Below are 26,114 nucleotides of genomic sequence, written 5' to 3' on the forward strand. Positions count from 1 at the left end.
TATTTTACGTGAAAAATATATAGGAAAATAACGACCCCCTATCGTCATATAGTGCACGATGTCTAATGACTGGGGACCCTGTTACGATAAGAGTCGCACAAAAAAGAGAAAAAAGTCATAAAAAACCAATACGAAACGTTGCTAGTGCGGTTCCGCAGACGACACACGTCATATATTTAAGGTAAAATTGCGCGAAAAAAAATAACAGTAAAAAGTAAATAAATGTTATGTGTGGCGAACACGCATATCACGTAGCCTTTAGCTCACAGTATACGAGTATACATATACCTATAAGGCTATAGTTAAGAGAGAAAACCCCCATGAACCCTAGAACTGAGAAAAGAAAATAGGCGTAAAAGGTAGAACGAAAGTGCTACACGCGTGAAATGGGACAGCGGTCGCTATTATTTTGGAGAGTTTTACACCGAAATACATTGGTAAGAGAGAAAGCTACGTATGTAGTATTTTTGTACGTGTGTCGTAGAGGAAAATTGATAAAAGAAAAGCGTACCTATAGCGGTATATATAAAAAGATTAAGAGTCGTTACACGAGCGCCGTAAAACACGAAGATAATACGATTTAGCCACACCCTAACTGGCCCTAAAGGCGTGGCTGTAAGACGTCCGTCTTGTTGAACCGTGTAAAAAAAACGACGTCTTCGGTGAAACGTAGCGGCGCGCCCAAAGTGTCCAAAATTTCATTTCGTTTAATGGACATTTGGCGGACAATTTAAAGAAAAACGTTTTCGTTTATTTGTGCCCTGTGCCTCCTGTGCCTCCTGTGCCTCCGTATTTAGATGTCTTGTCCCAGCGACCAGCGTCGTCGCCTGCGTTGCTGCTCCAGCTCAAAGCGTGCGTCTTCGTGCTTTACGTCTTATAATTTCTTTTTTATGTAAATATACAAAATATCAGATATACTTGAGTGCCGACTGCGTCTGTGCTGGGAATTCATTCATATATCTGCGAACGTGATCCCGATCGCGTAATTTGACCGTCAAAGGGGGGTTTTTCGGTTGAGAATTGAGAATACCTTGATGAGTCATCAACAGAGTTTCGAATGCATGTGCAGGTTGTTCAAACGTGACAAAATTTAACTAAAAAAATTAAAATTTAGATTTAGTTCGTTGCCAAATGGAACAAAACAAATTACCTTTGACAATGATGGCATATGACTCATGGTTGTTGTTTTTTATTTACGAAAAACACGGATCACTGGTGACTTCGAAAAGCGATATCATATATTATGTATACCTACCTATACCTAAATATCCACATAGGTAGTGTATCTAAGTAGTTACCTATACAAGCATTCAAATACATATTTGGACTCTAGAATAAGGAAATACTGATTTGAATTTATTGTGCTCAAGATATTCAAGTTGCAAGATCTTAGGTACTCTCAAGACACGCTTTTACAATCCTTCAGCCTCCGTCGATCTGAAGTTCGACTCACTGAAAGAGCATGTCACCACCTACTCACCTAAGCAAATTTTGAGCAGTAGAAATAGTTTTTTCAAATTTTGACGAATTTTTGAAAATAGTCGGAAAAGCTCACTGACGCTGCACTTTCTCATTATTCAAAAAGTGGAAATGAAAATTCCACAATTGATTTATATGCTAAAGTTTACCCCACCCGCCTTCTCCTCCTTACACCGCAAATTCACTGGCTTAATTTTCGAGATCGGTATAGCCTTCAGTAAGTAAAGCTAGAATTTTTCTGCCGAACATTGCAATTGCTCCAGAAGGTGCTGCAATTAATTTCAGCAGCCGAAACTTTGTTATGTACAAGTTCGACTTCGGCGGATAACAAATAATTTTATTTTCTCATCTGTTGGAAAACAATCTGAAGTATTCCACAAAAATCGTTCGAATTTCTCTGTCTCTTAAAAGGCTGAAAAAAGTGAACTTTTGCTGGAAGTTTCAGATTGGTGCGAAAATACTTAGTATAATAATCAGTTCTCGGGTGGGGGAGATTGGATTGAGCATGGAAACCGATTTTCAGAATTTTGTGTTTAGATGTACATACAAAAAAAAAACCATAGGGCCTATTATTTTTTTGTCTATAGGTAGTGTAAAACCGAAACCAGAACCTTCATTTTCAAAAACTGAGAACGAAACCGAAATTTCTTTTTGAGAACTAACACCCGTGGTAAAATCATAATAATGAGCACAATTTTTCTACCATTTTCAAACATTCAACAAAAATTGAAAAATTAATGTGAGCAGCTCAAAATTTGGTGCTGAGGTGCGGATGACATGGCTTTTAGTCAGTCAAATTTATGTAAATTGTGAAGGTTCCTTTGTTAGCAAAAAAAAAAAGTTGAAGCTTATACCTACCATTGAAAAATGGAACGAGAAAAGTCGAAGAACATTCAGAAAATCTGACGTAGCAAAATTTCGGGTGCTGAATTTTACTTTTTTATCCTTGGCTAGTTTTACAGCATTGAAATTGAATTTTCTAATGAAAAATAAAACAAACAAACAAAGAATAAAAAGCAAAAACAAAAAACGCAAGTTTTGACTTACCCAGATTGATTGTAATGATTGAGAATTATGAAGTTGGAGCTGTTCATTTTGCATACTTATACATTATTAGGGGTGTTCGAGCGCTCTACAGAACGCTGCAGAATTTACAGAAAACGTAAAAAATTAGGGGGTTTGAGCGCTCATGAAAGACTCAAAATGGACAATAGACTGTCGCAATGCAATTTTACAAAAAAAACTGTAAAAATTTTTCAACGTTTTCTGTAATTGCTGCAGGTTTCTGTAACTTGCTGGAAAGCGCTCGAACACCCCTAACGAGTATTTGTAATTAAAGTCAAAAAAGTCAATTTTTCTGTAAGAAAATCAAAAACCAAATTTTGTAGGATGATGTTTATAAAATTGAAAACTTTTCAATGAAAAAAATCAAGATCAATCATAAATGATTTTCATTGTCAGTATGAAAATTCATGATTTTCATGATTTTTTTTTTATGACTTCCACGATTTTCGTATATAGCCAATAATAGACCGTGACATCCTGAGTTGAGCCATTCAAGAGCTCTCAGAGAATTTTTAGATTTTTGAACTCCTTATTTCTTAAAAAATCCTATACTTGAAAATGCTTTGAAAAATCAACTTCTGAAACAAATTTCAGTTTTCCACATTGATGCGTTCGTAAACGATGAATTTTTCATTTTTCTTCCAAGTTTCCAACTTGAGCAGAATCCGATCAAGGGTAATTTCAAAGGTTCCACTTCATAATTATTTAGGACCCCCCTTCCTGTATACAAACACCTAATCAAGTACATATGTAGGTACAGATAAGGCACCATGCTCGTGCTTTATACGCTTATGGATGCCAACAGGCAATTCCAAATACATATGACAGCATTCGTATCACATCGCGGCAAATTAATACAGATTTGTTTCAGAATTTGCTTGCGGCCATCTACTAACTAAGTAGGTACACATTGGTAGAGATGGTTAATCGACTAATTTGAAGTTTCTTTTTTTGGTGCGATCCGTTATGGACATGTTTTGAGTTTATCAAAACGTAGGTAATTAAGTATAAACATCATTAAAAAAACATTTCGTATAAGCACGTAAATCGTAAATGCTGCAACGTATCCTACCTACCCATTTACTATGCAATCGTTTACCGCAACCAACGCATTTTCCCCTTTTACTTGTAAGTAGAAAAATATTGAAAAATTCAAGGTAATAAAAAAAACTTCAATTAAAACTCATGTTAGCTATACATACAAAAAGTAAATGTCTCGAAGCCGATAGCTGTTGATACTTTCACCTATATTGTTTCGATTTTTATAGCGTAGATTAAAAATTAACTAGCATAACGTTGATATTTGATGAAAATAGCGAAACCGTGTTTACATTTGAATATACTTTTAAAATGGGAAAATGGGTCCCGGATAAAGTATAAAGTACATAAATATATCGTATTACCGAGCTAACTTCCTATACCGAAATGTTCGCCAAACATGTGAAACTTTATTGTTTATTTTCCACATAAAATCTATACTTATATAGCATAGATACATACTATACATATAGGCATGGTAGTTTGCGATGATACAGCTGTTGAAGTTCCTTAAACGATATGACGACGATGCAGTTTGTACGCGATACCATTCTAATCCCATTGTTTATATCGAAATCTATCGAAAAGTTTTCTCGCCCAGTAATCTCACTCTTTCACTTTTTCCCTGGTAAATTGATATTCCATTTACTTTTCGATGCATAGGTAGTAGCAGACCGATCGCAAACCCAACACTATACATACAAGTAACTTAGGGGTATGGTAGGTATAGTACATATAACGCCACCACCGCAGTGCCTAGGTACGCATTTTGCCTTGAATTATATTTATAATATGTTGTCAAAAGGCCGAAATCCCTGCGTGTTATTGTCAATATTAGCGCAAGGCCGAACATCAATGGAGTGGGCCGACAGCAGACGGCGGCTCGAGATCTCAACCTTTTAGCCAAATTATCGCGGCGGCGCAGCCACTGCAGTTGAGTTATCGCGCCGAATCGAAGGAAAAATCAACAAAAGGGTGAATTCACTCACTCGTACACTCAGCACAACAACGAAACCTACCTATATATCTATCTTATAGTCTAATTCTTCTCAACCATACACACACAGCGCGTACCGAAGTCTGTATTGTGGGCCTTTTTTCTTACGGATACACGCGTTTTACGTAGATATAATTAAGGAATCTGCTAATTTAAATGTCTCCAGAAGTTCACATATAGCTATAGGTTTAGATATACCTTCGTGTTTTCATGGTCTGGTTACCTTCTAGCTTGCTGTGTTCGTATTGTATAACCTATTGTATATGGCAAAGTGGACCGCCACCGCGTCCAGCCACAAATTGGTCGGTTTTTAGTGAGCTTCTACGAGTGTCTTTGATCGAAGGTGATTGGCCGGGTCGTCGTGGTTGTTCAAAGATGAGTGTTTGGATTTCACTTTTATACATTTCATGCGATGTTTTCTTATTCTAATATGAGTAGGTAGTAAGTACGTAATGGTTGGTCAAATTGAAAAAAAAATGCTGATGAGACGAATTAGCTAAAATTACCTGCTGTGAAAATCCTTTTTCCAACGAAAAATGCATGCAGCTTTTCAATTACAAACTAATTTTTTCAATTCTCCCTTCCTAAAGTTGTATGCTTTTCTTGAGGCAAGCCATACTTACAACATGAATCCTGCACGCATCATCATACCTACTTTGGCTGGATGTAACTAATCGATTTAAATTTCATTCAAATTTTAAAAATCGATTACAGAATCTTGCTGAGGAAGAAAAATTCCACAAATACCTAAGTTCTGTACCTACGTTTTTTTGTCCATCGTCAAAATTGAAGCATTCTTTTTTGGCATTGCTAAGAATTGAAAATCCAAAAATTGAGAACACAATTTTCAAAATGTGCAATTTTTTTTCTTATGGGGGATTTAATTTTCCATTTAAATAAATTCATTGATCAGTTTTTACATTTTTCAAAGTTTCTTTCGTGAATTGATTTTTTAGCGAGAAAAGGTCAGGAGGTGCCTTAAAATAACACTTCACTTGCCAAACTTTGATTTCAAGCTGTCAGCCCCCTTCAACCTTCAGGAGACCTCAGTTAACTTTAATTTGATCAGTATTCAACTTCAAAATAATTTTAGAGATTTTCAAAAAATTCCCAAAAATTATTCATACCTAGCTCAAGTTGGTAAGAAGTGGTCAAAATACCGTGAGGTGGTTCCATCGTAATTTCTGGAGGGCGCTGGTTATCAACAGCTGATGCTCTCCTTCTCTGATGAATTAACAAATTTGGTGACAGAATAACAACCTTCTTCAAGCTCCAAGTCTCTAACCAGCAAAGATGGTGATGATTAATTACCACAGTTCTGCGGTATACCGCTATAATATAACTACCATTTATTTTACCTTTACCTACCTCATAATACCTAACTGATGGCAGTAATTATATCGACATAGTTCTTCCGTCCAATTAACGACGATGTTCGAGTCATCCACCAGTTAAAATGATATAGTTTTTTTTTTTTTTTTTGATTAATTGCAACGTGCGATTGGAAAACAAACTTTATACACCATAGAGACTGGTGCAATGCAGAGGTACGAAGGTGAAATTGGAAATTCAGCGATGGCCGCGATATTTTCGATAAATTAAATGCGGGAAGTAATGGTGTGCGTTTTTTTCTCCTGTGTAGGTACATGAAAGAGAGACTTGAGTGTGCTAAACAGACATGCGTATATAGATAACTCGTTCGTTATATGAAAAGTTTCCCGAGCCTCTCGAAAGCATACTAATTAAACCGACACTCGGTATTTATATGAATGGTGCTGCTGTAGATGGCAAAAGAATAATTTCTTAGTTCCATGTACCTACTTACCTACCCTTCCATCTATTCGTACACTGTGCTGAAATTGCAATATCAACTCCATTTCATTTCGCAGCATTCATTTAGGTTTTTATTTCTCTTTCTGCATGCAGTGCTTATATGCATGTGTGTCTGTGTGTGGAGTTTTTTTCTCTTCTCTTTCTTCATAATTCACTATGTATGGAGTAACATAGAAATGGTGTAAAGGGGTTGATTTAAAATGTTGTTTTATTTCAACTTGTCCTCGCTTTACAATGCGCTGATTGGCTCATTACCAACTATACAAGGGTAAATTCCTACCAACTCTGTACCACCAACTGTTCTAACTAGCTGAAAATAATTTTTGTTTATATTACCTCGCAATACATGCTATGTGTACCGAGTTTACTTTGTATATTCATAAAGAAGGATTTCTCTCTGATGTCTTTTCGGTATAGCGAAATTCCGCCATTATTGTACTTATCATTTTCGGCTGTGCTTTTCTTCGAATTAGCATGGGTATGTTTATTGAATGTGCGTGCGATTTACCATTGTACCGAGAGGTGTATTTTGGCCAAATTACCTGCCTGTCTACTTATTTATTCATTTGCGAATATGGTATGGGAGACCATGGCCGTCAGACGGTTGTTAAAATGGGAAAGCTTCTTCCTTGCGCTAAGCTAATACGTACTAGATCAAGATGTAAGATGAAAAAAATATGCATTATAAACTAAAGAATCATATTGGTAAGATATTTTGTGCGTAGAGTACTTTATTGAGCTCATACTATGAAAATGAATGAAAGAAGCCAGTTTTAGGAAATTGAAATTTCTCAATAAGTATAGGTACCTAAGTACATGGAAGACATTATTTTGTGAAAAGTTCTTTAATTTTTCGTTGTAGTTAAGTATTAAATTTTCTGAATAATTTACTACCTAGTGAATTATATTTGGGAATATTTTATTTTTCTTTATTTTGATATATATCCAGTTGAAACGTCACACACCATCCAGAGACGATTTGAACTGATTTATAAAAGGGGGTGTGAATAGTGAAAATAGATAAGTACCGGAAATTTTGAAAATGCCAACTGAAAATTTTTTTCACGAGAAACCCTTAAATTGGCTGTCTGAGGCCTCTCTGAAAAATTGTGACTGCTTCATCGGGCTTTCATAATTGTCATCGAAAGCTGAATTCTTTTCATTCTCGTCGCCATCATTAATTACAAATTGCGTATAAGCTACTTAGAAAACCCCCCTTATATCGCGATGTCACCAATTAAGGTAGCGTTTTCATTTTCGCGATAGAGAGAATTGAAAAAAAATCTATACGAAGAATAAAATCCGCGATGAAGTTTTCCATTGCTCGGAGTATCGTATCTATATGGTACCCTAACGAACTTTGATGGTTGAAAAAATCAATTTTTTGCTAGCTACTGCTACATTATGTGAAAATAATTCCACTACCTATATGTCTATATGTAGGTAGGTAGTACCTACAGGGTGGGCAAAAATATCGCGAACCCCTAAAAAAGTTTTCTGCTTGATATTTCGGTTGGTCAAAGTGAATGATAATAATAATAGGTAGCATAATGATATGGTTGTTGGACTGAGGTGATAATTTTCCACCAACCATATGCATCTATTTCACGTTGCCAAGCCTATATTTTTAATGAAAAACTTTCTCTGGGATTCACGATATTTCTGTCCACTGTCCACCCTGTATATGTAGATACCTATGTATACTTGATTTAACCAAAGCTATAGGATAAGTAATCGGAGTGAACGGTGAAAGCTGTATAAAATGATTATATTTTTTTACGATCGTTGGATGAAAGCTCGGATGACGACGCACGTTCGTAAAATATCTCTTCTGCGAATAGAGTGACTATAGCTCACTCAGCAAAAATATGAAATAGCCTGTAGGTAAGTTCGATTGCGGAGATGGGAGCGCGTATGCGTTAACGAAATTTCGATATTTTGACGTATCGGCGGCTCGGTTGATGATATTGTGGTGGAAAAAAGGCGCACGATGCAGATGACAGGGTATAGGGTATGGAGTGGAGTGGAGCGGAGCGGAGTGAAAACGCGGAACGCGAAGAAGACGCGTATGTGTCGAACGATCGCGGAAGCAGGAAGGGCGCGTCGCTTAAGCATGCGCCCGGCTTGCGGTCAACCATAGAGTCAGCACCTTAAATTATATGATGGCGAGTGTCTGCGGGATTTTTTTCCGATAACCCCTCCTTTTTTTTTCTCTGCAAAGTTTCGGTTCATTACTTTGGAAAATTTATTCTTTAAACGGCTTTTATGGTTTTGTTTTGGGCGACATTTCCGTTTTTATAATAAGTTCGTGTTAAAAGCGAAACTTTATGTGTTATGTATCGTTTAATTTCATCGCCTGACAGGGTTTGTGTTTCTTGTTGTTTTCACGCGGTCGTATATTTTCAGGGTAGTATTAAATTTTCAACGTTGCGTGATTAATTTTTAATTAGAAACCGTATGCGTTATATCATAAATTTGATGATAATTTTTAAGCAGTTATAATAGCGTTAGAACGTAGGTATACGAACCTCTTGTCGCAAGCTATGGAAATTAAGGCGTTTGAAATTTTTAGGTGTTGGTGCAAATTTATTAGGTGCCGTGTGTACGTATATACCTATTTTTTTTATTTTTTTCCCGCTGCCGTCAAAGTTGAACTGCGATTTGCTTATGGGTTACCCTCTCGTCGGTCGTCGGGTCGAAATTTATGTACAAATTCTCGCCATAGGTATAATAAATTTATAGGGTACGAATGGTATAGCAAAATGAAATCAAACTACTGTGGTATCTAGATTAAACCTGCTTACATAAGAGTTATTACCTACCTACTTATGGTGGGTAGTTAAATTATTATTGTCCTGCATCTGGCCGCGAAAAGCAATCCAATGTGAAAATAAGTAGCAATTTTGCTTTCATTTTTTGAAATAGTACAGTGTTACAAAATTGTAAGCGTTAAATTATTTTCATCAAAATTCTGGTCGAGTTGGTCGATACGTCAAATTTTTTCACTTGAATGTTTTTTTTTCTGAATTCAAATGTGTTTTTTTTTTATCCGATGTTTTCGTTCATTGATCGTTCAGCTCAATGGAAACGTGAACAAAAAAATGGTCTTTCAGGGACTAATTCTGCAATAGGTAACTAATGGCATTTTTCGAATTAAGTTTGCATGCATGTTATTCAATGTTCATTCCAAAAAAGCAGTCCGGCTGTGCTGAGTAAAAAATGTCCCAATGAGTCTGTCTGATTCGTTCCTCAAATTGTTGATTATTTCAGTTGGATAAATTTGAATAAAAAAACCTTTAAAAAATAATGGCGGCGACTACCTCACCAGTTACCACATTTTGGTTGACCGAGCATACTTAATTTGTTATTAAAACTGGCCAGTCTATGTAAAACCTGTACAATAAGACCAATTCCATGCCCCGGTAGTGCACCTCTGTACTTAACAATGCCCGCGTCGGTATATATTCATCTGGTTCTACACTGTACATTGTAAAAGCGTTAAAAATGGCAAAAAAATTCTCATTTGTGGCAGATTTAATTAATGGGTCGTAAACGCGTTACATATACGATCCAGTTTTGAAAGGCTAAGCGTGCGTGCGGTAATATACTGGTAATAAATGTAATTTTCTGCATACACAATTACAAAAATATATCTATCCCTCTACCCACCTACCTGCTCAGTGCCCACTTCTACCTATAGAGGTACTTAACCAGTGTACAATGTGCAACTCACAGAGACCCTAAAGACCGCCATCTTATAGTGGTTGCTGGCGCTGGCGGGGTGTTCGGATGGCCACATAGCTTTTATCGAATTTGTCCCGAATACCAACCTGCACGTTTAGCAAATTACCAACTCATATTATGTGTAATGAATAGTACGACACGGCGATTGAATTAAACGACCGTTCAACTATGGGAATAATGTGCACTACTGATTGATAAGCAAAACACGTAGAAGACGACTCTATGATAGTACGGTCGTGTCCGGTCGTGTAATGTACCAAGGAGAGAGACGATTCAATGCTGTGCGACATACGGACACACCGTGGGAATCGGTGCCTTCTCAAAGACCACACCGCCTCTGTGTACTGTAACTTACTCTCCTATACATATATACGTTTACGTACGAGTATCACAATTCCACCGAAGAAAGGCGAGATACCGATTATAGTACTATACGAATACGAAACGTCTAATTTAAACGTCATGTTACCGGCAACGTACAGCGTACACATACGAGTACGAAATACGATTACGAATACGAGTACATGCCATGCTCTCTATAAAATTGACGTACCTATAGTGTACGAATCTTATCAATTTACCAAAAACTTGCAATCGCGAGCACGTTTTCGATTATACTCTACTTTTACATCGAGAGAAACTCACACACTCCATTCTAAAAGAGAAGCTCGTGTAAGGTACCTAGAAGTGGAAATGCTATAGCGAATTTCGAGCAAAATAATTTACAGCTTCGTACAACGAACGTCCGCATATAGAGGGTTTGAGGTTTACCTCAGTGTACTAAAATTTCGTTCCGTTACAACCCCTCCTCAATTGGTTTTTTGAACGATCCGCGCCTCCCTCCGACCAATGAATATAGTGAAATTGGACTTCATATGGACAGGCAACAGAATGTTGAAATTAAAAGGTGAGTACATGAATAGCAAATTTCAGTTTTTCAACTTCATTGAGTAAATTTTTGATGAAACTTCTGGAGGCTCTAAAACAATTCCTTGGTCGATTTGGGAAAATTTTGATTTTCAAAATTCACCAAAAACAGAAAAATGCATATTTTTGACCAGTGTAGGTAGTATGTTTGCAATTTTCTCTTTTAGAACGCCCGGCAATACTTTTATTAGGCTTCGCATAAATTTTGCCACCGATATCATCTGCAAATTTCTTCAACTCTGCTGGAAAGAAATTCGTAGCTCGAATACCCACGGACAGTGAAACAAATTAATAACCGTGCGATTTGTTCAAATGACACGCGAGAAAACTTGTCAAATGAGAGATATGCAACGTACGAGTAGACGGAAACGTCACTCGCGGTATCATATAGATTTAGCTGTCGCGATCGGTACAACGATCAGCGTAATTTATTTACAAATAAAAACGTCATAACAAGTCGAAGGGTAGCTGGTAATTTTGAGGTAATTTCATCGGCGGTGGCGTGTTATAATATGGTGTACAATTTGATTAAATCGAGTCGCGAGCAGCGTCGAGGTATCATCGCGTTTCGCGGGGCGGATTTATCTCTTCGGTAATCGCGGACATCGTTGGACACGGGTTAATTCACTTGTCATTAGTGGACAATGCGATCCAATTTTTTTTGTGTGTTTACCGCACTACGACGAGTAAAAGCGTCGCGTCGTCGATCTCGTTGTCAAGCATACGTCCAAATATAATATTATATCGTATTAAGGACGAGGTCGATTCGAAATTACACGTCGAAAAGGGTTGAGCAGCGGATACTCGTATTTGTCGAGTTTGACAGAAGCGCGACGCGACGCGACGCTGAGGTTGGAGGCACCTTTTGTCCTAATATTCGTCGCCGTGTCTGCGGAATGATGCACGTAGGTATATGTGTGGTGGCGCAGAACCATTGTACGAGTACAACCCCTTTAAATAAATGTCGAATACAACGCGTATACGCAAAGACGTACAATAAGTTGCAGAATGTACGCCCTAAAAATATCCGTATACACGGCGCGGCGCGACGTGCTGGTTGCCTATCCATCGTGATCGAGTTGCGTTAATGAGACGCTCTCACGTAATCGCTAAAAAGCTCGTGACCATTTTTACTCGACAGCTAGGCTGTTTGGTCGGTCGAGGCGTTCTTTTTTTTTTTGTTTTTGTTTACATTTCCGCTGGCGCATCGATCTTCTTTTCTCAGACGCCGCATCGACCCCGAAATACGTCCAAGTACCTACATAGATGGCTCGGCTCGAGTCGATGTGTAATAACTATCTACATGGTATACATACATATGTAGTATGTACGTTACGTATGTTCTTATGCGTAGGTCTGTATGGTAGGCACTACATAGGTACGTTTTTCTTATTCTAATACTATTTTGCCTACATAGTTGACACTTTGAGAAAACAAGTTTGTAACTTGTTAACCGAGTTAAACACGTACATCTCCGGTAAACAAATCGTAGGTATTAGAGACTCTAGAACGTGATTTAGACGATGAATGAGGCGTGCAAGCGTACTGTATGTGCGAGAGTCTAGAAAAATACTATACATATAGGTAGAGGTACTACTAAAACGCCGCCGCCGCGCCGCGCCGCTCGCTGTCGCTGTCGCCACCGAGGAGACCAACTGAAGAAAACCATACGATGCGATGGTTAAAATTATTTAATTCGATGCAGCTGCTGACTCGATGCTCGCCTCTGTGGATACCTCGACTATACGACGCATAATTTACGAGACTCGATGGCGAATTCGAATTCGTCCAGTATCCAGTCGACGGACATCCACTTCATTTCCATCGTTTTCCACATCCACATCCACATTCACATTCACGTAGTCGTATTTTATTCTCGCAGTCGTCGAGCGGCAGCAGAAGCGGACCTCCGCAGTTCTACACCTTCGCAGCGCCTCGCACCTCTCACCTATCTCGATCATGTATCTACACGGTATTTTTTTCCATGCAGAAAAACCGACAATTTTAAGCGTATTTAGTTATCTGAACGCATCGGCAGTTACGAAACAAAAGCTAGACCGTTATTTCCATACGTTGATCTTTACGATATGTCTTTATTTATAAGCGTTTCCGTTTAACATACATCATTGTGTTGTTGTGTGAAAAGCGACCGGCAAAACGATCATCTAGCTCAACTTTTGGAAATTTCAGGCCTGCCTTAAACCGTAACCCTGGCAAAACGCAGAATCGCAATAAAATTTAATAATTGTTTTCATCTAGCCAGGTTTTGCAGCGAAAAAATCAGAACTTGAAATTTTAAAAATGAACAAAAGAGTAAAGATGTTGGGACTAGAAAATTTTAGGAGAAAAATTACGAGTGCAAATTCTTAATTTTTCCTGGAGAACTGTTTTTCATACCTCAAAGATCTATACCTATGCTCATTCAAGTTTTTGAGTTATTAAAGCTCGAAGCTTGAAGAATTGATTTTTCAAAAAAAATTTCAAATTAAAATTGCACAAAATATTGTGTGAGCCCATAAGTGCTTCAGGTACGAAAAAACATCTACTGTTCAGTGTTCACCCTCTATACAACCTCAATTTTTTTATCAAAGCTTTCTAGTTATCTATCGATGTGATTTTTATTTGAGTTCTTAAACTCTAAAAAGCTTAAAATTTGAACCTATACCTACTAAGTACATATATCATTTTGAGCTTTCAGAAACATTGTAGTTGGTTTCGTCATAATCAATAGCCTTCATTAAATTGTTATTGTCCTTCAAAGAAAAAACTGCAATAAAAATAAACATTTTAAATCCCATACAGTGCTGAATTTTCGGGGAAGGGAATTTTATCAATTGATGGGATGTCCAATACGACTGACTGGTTTTACTTGCTAAAAATAATAGGTTTGCGTACTCTAGATTTACAGTTTCAAATTGGCGGGAGAAAAGTGAAATTCTTCTGGATCGAGAAAAGGAAATGGCGAGGAGGGTCGATGGGTCGAAATTGGTTTATCAACCAAGGAATTATTTTTGACTTCAAAATGTGGACTAATACTTTTTTATGTGAATAGCATTGCTGGGTTACTTTATTTAGTTTGTAGGTAAGTATAGTAATCCCTTCCTCCTCCGGTCCATTTTTCAATGAGAATTTCAACACTTTTAATGGTCCTGAAATCATTTTCACATATTCTTCTCGCCATATAAAAGCTCGAGTTACTCGTAATTTTAGTCCACGTCAAGTCAAAAGTAGTTCACTTATCAAACATAAACCCGAATGAAGAGAGAATTTTCCCTCAATTTCCCATCCGTCAGCGTCAATTTTAGGCAAATTATTCGCTTCGTAATAAATTACAAGATTTAGTACCAACCCGAATCCGAGGAGAAAACGGAAACTCAATTTTTGTTGTAAGAAAATTTATCGACGTTAATAAGCGTACCACGACTATGTGTACGAATATGCACTAAGAGTGATGACAGAATCTAATACGGAAACTGCACTGATTAAAGCGTTAATTTATTTTTCTTTTGTTAATTGCAATTATATACTCAGCCGTGTTAGGAAATCGGTTGTGTTGGCGAACGACGACGAGCGACGTCGGACGATAAAATGTTTTATAAATTAGTGCGTGTAGTTTGCACGCCTTGATAATTATGCAAATCAAATGCATCGCTCGTCAACGATTTAATTATTAATTTACATAATTACACTTACCGCATGCTGACGTTTAATATCGTTGATTTTTTTTTTCATTTCGAGAAAAAAAAATATCTTATTCGAAATTTTTTTGTGGTAGAAAAGAATCGGGTTTGTGGTATGCGCGCAAGTACAAGTGCGAGTGTCGAGTATACACGTACAAAAGTTGATTTACTTCGATCGTTTACCATACGAGAGCCGTTAACGTCAATTATCGTTAATTATTAAGGAAGCATTTGACACTCTGATGGCATAATCTTACAAAGTAATAAGTAGAAATATGTAACTTTCTTACTTCGCTGCATATTTCGTCTCATGGGTGTACGTATGCAGATGTAGTGCTTCCGAATGTAATTCATATTTTAATCCAACAACTGCTAAATTAAATCGTCTATCTGTCGAGCTAGAACAGCGAGAGAGGTGTAAAGTTAGGTGCTATCGATGAGAGTGGGTAACTTTACTAACGGGCTCGTACGCAGACAGACACAGTCTACGGAATATCGTTGGTATCAGATTTGAGGCGTTTAGGGTATGCAATTTTATTAACGTGTTGTAGCGTATTATAAATTGTACCGCTCGTTTCACCTTCCGTCGCAACTGATGATTTTTGTCGAATGAAAACATGATGGAATTTAATCCGAATTTTGCGATTGGTTTTTTTTTAATTTTAATTTTTATTTTTGAACGTTTTGGGGAGGACAATTTTTTTTAATGGTGATCTGCTGGCGATTAAAAAATTATTTTACTTATCGCGACCCTGTTATTTTTTTTTTTTTTTTGAACGTGGAAAAGTGAAAAAACACCGTTTGCATAATATTTTGAATCTAATCAATTTCAATGTAGTCTTTCTCGTTTGAACACTCAGATACAAAATATTGTTCAAATTTTTCAAATAAAACATTTTATCAGCAAAGATATCTCATCGATTTTCGTTGAATTGGCCTGCGTTGAATTACAACCACAACCCACATCTACCTATAGGTGGGTAACTATTTGTGACCTGGTTGCTACTTGAATATCACGACTGTATTTCGAACGAAATGCGTTTCTTCTTCTATTTTGGTATAGTTTCAGGTGATAAAAAATAAAATTATACAAGAATTTCCGCTCATCGTCATATTTTCGAACTTGGTAACACTGCAATCACAATCACAAATGGAACGAGGGAATTAAAAAACTATATCGTACATGTTAATACGCCTCCAAAAAAAATCTCTCGTCATATACCTGCAGGTTACCCAACCTCATAAAATTATCAACATATGAGGTTCAATTAGTACGAACATTTTTTCAGAGACGTATACGACACTCGATTCACGCTTAGGTCGCATCGTCGTCGCCTAATTTGACGTAGATATAAAATAATCGATTCGGCAGCCAAAAACGACGTTTTACTCATTTAATACACGATACGCGGGTTAATTAATTAATACAATAATTACCGTTTCTTAATCGAAGCAGGTAGCTTGCCATATCGTGTGGTTGACACGCGTTCTTCACTTCGCTCGACAGCAGCGGCGGTGGTGGTGGCGACGATAACTATCATAACGATAATTGGATCTTCTTCAATGGAAGATTCGGCTCGTTTATAAATGCGTGTATATAAGCTCAATTCTGGGCTTCTCATTTCACACTCCCACATCCTACATCAGTTTTAAATGGTTTTTCGTTAATTTTTTCTCGTTTATTTCACTTCTTCTTTTTGTTATTTTATCTGCACGAGTATTAAGAATAACGGATCAGTCTGCGACAGTTTGATTATTATGAGCAGTGAGCACAATACTTGGCGAACATTAAGATAAATTTTGGTTTTTTATCGATACTTACAGCTAAATAACCAGTTCTCTCATTGGTTTATCAGAATAAGTGCAGTCGTGAGATTTTTTTTGAGCGGTTAATTAGCAAAGTTAGCTCGCCGCCCTTTTTTCGGAGCTAGGAAAATTTTACAAACGTAAAATACGAGTGTTGTGTTTGTATTATATTATGTATTCGGTGAATTTTTTATTAAAGGGTATTACGCCCATGTTGAACTGGTTCTTCATTTTAATTTCATATTTATTTTGCATGACGTTTGTCCGCCGAAACATTTTATATGCTTGTAGGTACTAAAAATATTACTTTAATACCAAAACTAGTTGCCGATACATGTATGTACTACTCTGTTCATTTATACACTTATGTATTTTTCCTCGATTTCAATTTCACTGCAAAAGGAAATACCCATCGATTTCAACCTTGCCGGTTTGAAGGATTAGTTGGGTTTTAAAGAGAAATACAAATTTTTTCAAATTAAAAAAGCACTGCGATTGATCTGAAATTATAGAAGGATTTTGTTAATGGGAAATGGGTGAATAAAATTTCGTTGTCAATTTTTTTCATCGAAGTACAAATTCTTATCTGATTATTCGCAGCTATTAAAATTTCAAATCCAGTGTTGCCAGTACCAATTTAATGTAGCAGGAAATGATACCTACAAAATGGGCTGATTAGCGTAGCTAGTAATTTCTGTCCTATAACAGAAGTAATCTACCTACCTAGGGTGAGATTTCGGAATTCTGAGATAATTTTCACAAATTTAAAATGCTTCGTGTTCATTTGACTTTCAATAACACTACCGCCCCTTTCTGGCTTCAATCGTTGACATTTGATGGCACATCTTGTATAAATTTCAACTCGAAAAAATTCCTCGAATCTGAGCTGTTTGTTTTAGTTCCTCGGTTGCATTTTACGTAAATACGTACTTACCTTGCAAAGTACCACCTACCAGGATTTTATGCGTCGATTTTTTTTTACGTAATGAGAGCTTAACGCCGGAGATGGATGCGCCACTGAGCCTTGTGCCATGTCGGCGACACGTCGAGAGACGTTTCTCGGAATTACATTTTTAATCGTTGGCGCTGGCGCGGTATGGTAATAAGCTTTTAATATAGACGCAGCCATAAGTATAAAACGAGCGCGTAAAGATAATTAGGTTGGTACCTCGGCACGTATGTGTTGATAATAAACGACTTGTCGCTGTTTTTTGGACCAATTAACCGTAATTTCAAGAAATGATCATCGTGAATTTTACGTATAGGTATAAGTACTTTAGTATTACTGCAACACAATGCATACCTAACTTACATACGAGTTGACGCATCCTAAGTGTAATGGACACTGGGAGGAAATCGTTTACGTAAATCACGTCTCGATTTTTAATTAGATGCTTACCTGTCTATTCTGATACCCTATACACCTGTAATATTTCGTAATATGTCTGCAATATTTATTCTATTTTACATATTTCGACGATTAAAAAGCTCAATGGGTTGTTATAATTCAGCGAACAATGCATATTGTGTGTACCTACTTGTGTAAGTTACCATAAAATGGGTATTCTTTTGACCTTTTCTATGTTTGAATAACGTTCTTAATGATTTGTGAGAATCTACCTAGGATACTTTGTGGTTTAAAAAACAGAAAAAAATCATCGCAATTCCAGCTCGCGAGGTTCACCTGGCGTCATAAATTTTCACGATCGTCAAATTTCGATTCAAGCAAGTGACTACGAAATTAATTGGTCATTATTAAGGAAACTGAAACCCCTTCTTCGCCAAAAAAGACGATAACACGATGTCAATTCATCGTACATTGGTTTTCTCTCCTTCGACCAAAGGTTTTTTTTCTTTTCTTTATTATTATTTATTTGTTAAAGTGGCGTCATCTCGAACGTTTTGAGATGGTATATAAATGAAATCGACCGAATCCCAAACAAAACCAGTTCTTTGGCCGATAAAAGCGTTAATTCGTTAAACGATAAATTACTCGGTAATAACAGTCAATGTTCGCTCTTTGCTGTGTATACTCATTGTCGTCACGGTCTTCTTAATAAAAAGCTGGATAAAAAATTAGTAAATTTATCACGATTATTGGAACGGACGAAGGTGCGGATTAATTATCGCGAATCGTGATCGATTTCCATCGTTATACTTAAACTTTTTTACGACGCAAACGGCGGCGCTTAATTTACGATCGTCCATCTCGACATCAGCGCACCCCGGCGCGGCGCATCCGAATAAAATTTTTATTTCCGACATAAAATGATTTATTGTGCGGCTGAATTTTGGGGGAATTTTTTTTGTTTAGATGCTTGTCTGGTCACCGTGGTAGCACTTAATTGACAAGGTGATAACTGCTGGTGTGGTGTGAGATTTATAGTAGACGAGAGTAGAAATAGGTTTGCTAGGTTGTGCTTTATAAGACGTCTAGACACCACCCTTTGGGATTATATCGAAGCTCACACAGCCAACACACCAGTTTTGTCTTTCTGAGGTGGATTACCTTACATATAGTTTCAACGAATGCAGATTTCAGGTTGCTTAAAGAACAAAATTTGGGGATTTCATCTGCTTAGAATATCAAGGAGCCACCACAAGAGGTGAAGGAAGGGAGGAAAAGAAAAATACGAATCTCTTGAAATTTTAAATATCTTGAAAATGAGGTTGTGCATTTTTAAACTATCTAAACTAAACTGTACGTTTTTTGGAGTAAAATTTGCCCCAAAAAAATACTTAGAAGATGAGAACATTAAAAGAATGAACGCGGATTGCTGATCTTGAGTAAAATTTGTTCTTGGGGCTTTTATTGTGAAGTTTTTAGATATATTCTTTGATCAAAATTCAAAATATTTGATATCTACACGAATATAATTTAATCGAACTAAGTATAATGTTGAATTTATGTGTAACTTAATTACTAGATATATTTCTATGCGTTGATCTTTTCTGATACCCCTATGATCTCTGGAATTTAAAATAGGAAATCAAGCAATATTTCATTCGTGTTAATGATGACTAATACTGATAAACGTTCATAAAAAAAATAAACAGGAGTATAATTTTTTGTAATTCGAATAATTAGATTAAGTGCTTCTGTAATAGCACCAAAACACTTCCAAGTAGCTATACTATGCTGAAAACTTTCGTAGAAATTTATACTCATCCCATTCTACATATATAATTGCTTTGGCCGCACCGAGACCAAAAAAAAAGGCTTCGGCATATATTGAAACGTTTCAACAACTATATGTGACTTTTTCCGCTCCATATAACATTATTGCGATTTGTATAATTAAGAGGGGAAAAAGCGCGGAGGTGGATAGATATCGCACAGAAGCTTTCCACAATATTAGATCTCCGCCTACTACCATAACACATGTTTACTCGTAAGTACCTATTTCTATACTCTATGTGTAAAGACCAAGGGTATATCAGCTACCGGCGAATTATCGCACATATTGCAATCGTGTTTTGTGTATTGCAGCTGATGAGTGAATGCGAAAAAAATAACATGTTAGAATTGATAGGTACCTAGTAATACCTACCAAGTATATACTAATTTTAGGAAACAAGGAAGTAATTAATACATCAGATCGAATATCTGTTAATGAGATATCTGTATATGTTGAAAGCTTGATGTTGAAAGTTGATAAACTTAATTATCTAGTTAATAATGATTTATAATGATATGTCAGGCAATAGCTGCCGAACTGTTGGGTGTATGTATTTGAAAGAAAATTTTGCACATTTCAGCTAATAAAATATCGTCAACGAAATAATAAAAAGCCTAGATGTAGCCTTCTTTTATCTTATGTTTGAATTTGAAGGTTAATGAATAATATTAATTTGCATTCGGCTCATGAATAAAAATTTTTCGTTCACACTTTTTGCTAATTTTGAAATCAACGAAGTGCTAAATTCATCTGCACCTTCCCTCACGATGAATTTATCGACCGAGTATTGGATTAAGTACATACGAAACTAATTTAATCTACGATCTTGTTGCCGCGTCTTTGATGACAAATATCGACTGGTAGATTTTAATTAATGAATTCGACGTTGAAGCATTCTCAACGTAGATGTAGGCCTAAGCTTATACGTAGATATTCAAAGTCAATATTAGTTCCTTAATGAGATAACTTACACTGGAATGCTGCTTAGTACGACGACTACACAAACTGATCGACTAATCATTGTGCACCAAATATCTTTTCACGTGCACACTTTCCAGTTTTTGTGAGAATTGGATCTTTGTATAGGTACCTATCAAGGTTTTTGAAGAAAATATTTCCAATAGATCGTAATTCTCGAACTGGTGTTAGAAAAATTCATTGGTACTCGAATCCGAACACGTGTTTTTTTTCAAATCGTCACATTTAAATTTTCCCTACACACACCAAATGTTGAACGTGTTTATTCACTGTTACGTACCTACATATCATTAGCTGTAGCTTGTATAGAAATGGTATATGGTAGTATGGTACAGTGTGACTCAAAAGTTTATCTGGTTGTTTTTCGAGTGGACAAAACTTAAAATTTGATCGTATCTGTGTTGCGATTTTATTTTGAGGGATCATTCCAAAAAGTCATTGGAAACCGTATAGTCGAGTATCATTGAACCAGATTCAAGGAATAATTTCTTACTTAATTTACCGGTACTTTAAACTGCATTTTTCAAATCAAAATGAATACCTACTTAGTTTCCTCCTAAATTTCTACCGGTTTATTTTATTGTTTTGTGAACACCCAATATATGATACCTACCAAAATCTGAATTGTTGAGATTAATTTCGAAAGCTCTCGGCACTCGGCGTATGAAACACAACACAGATAAAACGATCTCATTATCTCGCATTAGTTTAATAACTATTCTGATTGAGTTTGATTTGCGTGTCACACTGTATGTACATTATAGAGTGCGATGAGGATCACAGCGTTTTGGGATAAGATCGGTTTTGCCTTTTTTTTTTTTTTTTTTTTTTTTTTGAATAAAAATACCTACGTGCTTTTTTAGACTTAATATACCGCTAAACGGTAATTTACGAATTCTTTTATATCGACCACATTGATAAAAAAATTTCCCAATGCTACCGGTGCTGAAATGTAGATGAGATGAGATGATGACGGTGATGAGGGAAACCAGTAGCTATTAAATCGGTATTAATTTCTCGTCAACATTGAATGGTTCGGGAAGCGCCCACCGTGAAGTTGAACAGTTATAAATTCATTAATAAAGATTTCTTCGCGACGATTACCTAAACTGTATATTTTACGATAACGTTAGCTGAGATTGAGCGACGTTCAATTTTTTTCAATTTTTTACCTATGCTCTCGCTCATCCACATAAATGTAGGTGTACATCCAAATCCAAAAAAAAAAAGTCGATACTATAACCAGATAATGGCGCGATCGGCAGCTGGAAAAGTGTAACATCCGTTCTCCAAAACGTTAATTACGGCAAAAGAGTTTTATAGCGGTCTAAACGGTGGTATTTTTTATTTTTCGCCTCATGATCGCATGCTTACGGTGACACTTAACTTGCAAATGAAGTGTCAAAGACATTAAAGCTTACAACGTCGAGTTAACGCCGCATTCGTATGTACGTACGTACTAAACCGAGCTCGTAAATTATATGACGAATGTGCCGTGACGCCGCAGAATAATCATTTTGTCTTGTTTTTGTTTTTATACCTACCTATACCTAGTCACCAAGAGCTTATAGGAAAGGGTACAGAGTAGCAGTGCTACACCTGCGGGTGCTGTTGCGTTGTCTTTTTCAATGACCGTTGACGTAGTTAAATCTGATAAGCGTCTCGCGAGGAAATACCAATGGCACGTGTTGAGGATTTAAAAACATTATCAGGTGAACCGAATGGTCCAGCTGCTCAGCTGCTGACCAAAAGAAATACGAAATACCTACTCGTAAAACTTCACCGCTTTTGTCGCCAGTTTTGTCGTCGAGTCCGTGCTCCGTAGGAGTTCTATGGCCTTTTTGTTTTTAATGTGCAGAAATGATTGAAAAATCGACCGATGATGCGAACTGCTGGTGTACCATTAATCAGTTTCCTATATACTTTTCTAAGTTTGTAATGACATCGATTTCTTTTATCTTTTTTAATTAAACAGTATTTACTATACCTATGTATATACCTACCTATATAGCCTACCTATCGTGTATCTTCAAAAAAAAAAAACCATCGTTTCACTCGCCGAAGTAAAATATAGCTCCGGTGACAGGTTATAAGATTCACCGTCAGCGTCAATATTATCGAATTTTACAATCGCCAGCTATTTAAAGCTGCTACCGCGGTATACATGTGATTGTAATGGATTTTTCGACAAGTTCAAATCGAGAAATTTATGCTCGTTATTAGGACTCGTAAGTAGGAGTGTAGTACAGCTGTAGTATTTTAAAAGCATCCCAGTCCTATAACCTATTCGATCTTACCGTGGCTATTTTCACATTTTTATTACCGTGTAATACTCAATCGTACTCGTATGGTGTAGGTCTGATCGATATCAAAGGTTAATAAGCGTATTTATACCTAGGTTTTTATTTCTGATTGTCTCTTCTTTAGAATATTATACCTACCTATGCTTCAAGTTAGCGTAATAGTTAAATTGAATATTGTGATTAGTTGTTTGCTTTACTGTGTAATGCCGAGACCTAATTTGGAAAGGTTTTTAATGTACGCGTATTTTTTTTTACTCTGTTTCAGACTATATTAAATTCCATGCACAAATACCAACCGAGATTTCATTTAGTGAGAGCAAATGATATTTTAAAGTTACCATATTCTACATTTAGGACGTACGTTTTTAAAGAAACCGAATTTATAGCTGTTACTGCATATCAGAATGAAAAGGTTTGTATATCTTATTTCAATTAAGTAAACGTAACCTACCATTTATCAATAAGTACGTAAATTAGCTATAAAATTATTTTTATAATTTTTTCGTGAGGTACCGTACCTAACATAAGTTTTTTTACTGAAATCTGTGAAATGGTCTCATATCTCATGAATCATGATTAATATACTTATATCAACTACACTGAGAAAAATAAGTACCTAGTACAAAGCACCACAGATTGTAGCAATTTATCTTCATTTGTGACACTATAGTCAAACTTACTATAAGTGTAGCGATTGAAAGTACTATACTTGTAGTAAAAAATGATATACTTATAGTAAATAATACTATAAATGATTTGGGAGTACTACATGTATAGTACTTCAGGAACTACAAGTATAGTTCTTTTAACTATGATGCCAAAAATGAAGGTGATTTACTACAACTATAGCACTTTATACTACGTAAATTTTTCTCCATGTAGCTCCAGCTGTTATCGCCTTGAGCGTTATTGAAATGTGTGCCCCTTTCCCCCTTACAAATAGGAATCTTATACGTATAGGTGCTAAAAAATAACGGTAGATACGTATACATCAATTTTATTTTTCAAAATTGAACATAACTGTCTTTGAATTTGGTCAAATTAGAAGCATTTAAAAAATAAGTCGGTACACCTAATAGGATTTTTTTTTTAATGAAAAATAAAAATCAAGTAGGTAGGTATCCATAAGGGTAAGGGCACCAATTATGGACCAGCATGCAGTCAGCACCCGTTCTCTTAGGTAATTTGTGCAATCTGTCAGGAAAAAATGTTTTCCGATGTATTTTTCACCAAAAAAAAAACGAATGAGACAAAAATTACAACTGTAAAGTCAAAACTCGCTGAGAAATTTACAAAAAACTGTTTTGAGACACAGAAAATTTTTTTAGAGTGTTTTTCAACTTTTATTAAAATGTAGATATATGTAGGTAGTGTAATTTTCTAAGTGTTATTGACGTTTATAATATCAAAAAAGGACGTAATTTCTGCTGGAGTAATCAGTTTTTGTTAAAAATGAGGGTATGTACAGAAATTTTTGGTGAAAAGTTTTTTTTATGGGGTGCGCTAGTATGGACCACCTGTGATATTGAATTTTTTTACTCATTTTCATCATTTCTTACAGCCACTGAAAAAAGGAATGCTTAAAATATCTACTTTTTTTTTGTTAATTTCTACAAATAAATAATATGATGTTTTAAAACATAAAAATATATTTATTTTGAAATTCTTTAGGTGGTCCATATTAGGCGACTAGGCGTCCAAAATATTTTGAACAGTCATTTTGACACTCGTCATTCAACGATTTAAAAAAAATATTCAAAATTAACCTGCACTGCTTAAAATACGTTTTTTGTTCATTTCTACAAATAAATATGACGTTTTGAAAAATGTAAAAGTATGTTTATTTCAAAATTTTATAGGTGGTCCATATTAGGCGTCCAAAATTTCGAACTGTCATTTTGACACTCGTCACTCAACAATAAAAAAAAAAACATACTTAATGTTGACCTTATTCGCCCCTGAAGTTTTGTACAGTGTTAGTGGAAGGATGGAAATTCATTTTAAGCCTTTGTGGAGGTTTCTACCCCCTATAGTTTTCAGATGGCAATCCTCCAAAAAAAAGTGGTCCATATTTGGATGCCTCTACCCTTACTTGAGTAATTAACGAAAAAAATCAACTCTGCTGAGAATAATTGCCTGTTGTCCAAGTACTTACCTATGTGCAATTTTGATCTATAACTCCATAAAGAGCGAGTTTTTTCCCCGTAAATTTAGGGATAAAAATTTCTTTGAAATGGCTACATGAAACGTAAAAAGCGAAATTAATCAATTTTTTGAGTCTTAAATTAATTATTTTATTATGGACTGAATATGGGACAAACCCCGAAAAATTCGACGAGATTTCGAAAAACTTCACAAAGAAAATAAAATCTAATGATCAAAGCTCCAATTAGATACCTACCAAACTAAAACATGGAAAAATGAATTAATTTGCCTGGGTTTTGTAAACCTGAAAAGACGATTTTTTGAGAAATGAAATTTAGGCATGTGATCATTTCATTCTAATGGTTTATATGTGGGGGAAGTCACTCATAACTGTCTCGCATTCTTCTCAATGTTCTCACAGAATTTTGATTATATTCTTCATGCGTTTTCGAGAATTATCAGAGCTATTTAATATGTGTGGAAGATAATGTTATGTATCAGTATTTAAAGACCATAGACCATAGAAGATAATAGGTAGTATGGTATACAATACAAGGGAGCGAAAATGAACCCCATGCCTGAATAGTAGACTCAAATTTAAAAAAAAAATGAATACCAGCAATCATGAAACTTCTTCATTTTACATTTTAAAGAATAAGACTAAGCGGACCGAAGTCCCCCTTCCTCATGTTGAGTCTGTAGACTATAAGTATCTACTAATCTACTCTCGACGATAAATTATACTCAGAATTTGTATTCAAAAGACATCTTCGTCGGGTGTAATATTAATCGATTTTCTTAATTATGTTACAGATAACGCAACTAAAAATAGACAATAATCCATTTGCCAAAGGTTTCAGAGACACTGGTGCTGGAAAAAGAGAGAAAAAGTAAGTTGACACATCATCTACGTATCTAAATTTAATTTACCTATACTATT

General features: G+C 35.9%; 1 protein-coding gene across 4 annotated transcripts in view; it reads left to right on the forward strand.

Moving 5' to 3' along the window:
* Positions 1-26,114, forward strand: part of LOC135832321 (optomotor-blind protein-like) — a 106,887-nt gene that overhangs the window by 74,596 nt on the left and 6,177 nt on the right. For all 4 annotated transcript variants that reach the window (XM_065345491.1, XM_065345493.1, XM_065345490.1 and 1 more), the window contains 2 exons: positions 23,295-23,441; positions 25,988-26,064. In XM_065345491.1, coding sequence (XP_065201563.1) covers positions 23,295-23,441; positions 25,988-26,064 — 224 coding nt within the window. The remainder of the gene's footprint in view (positions 1-23,294; positions 23,442-25,987; positions 26,065-26,114) is intronic.

This window comes from Planococcus citri, chromosome 1 (assembly GCF_950023065.1).
Source record: "Planococcus citri chromosome 1, ihPlaCitr1.1, whole genome shotgun sequence".
Taxonomy (NCBI): Eukaryota; Metazoa; Arthropoda; class Insecta; order Hemiptera; family Pseudococcidae; genus Planococcus; species Planococcus citri.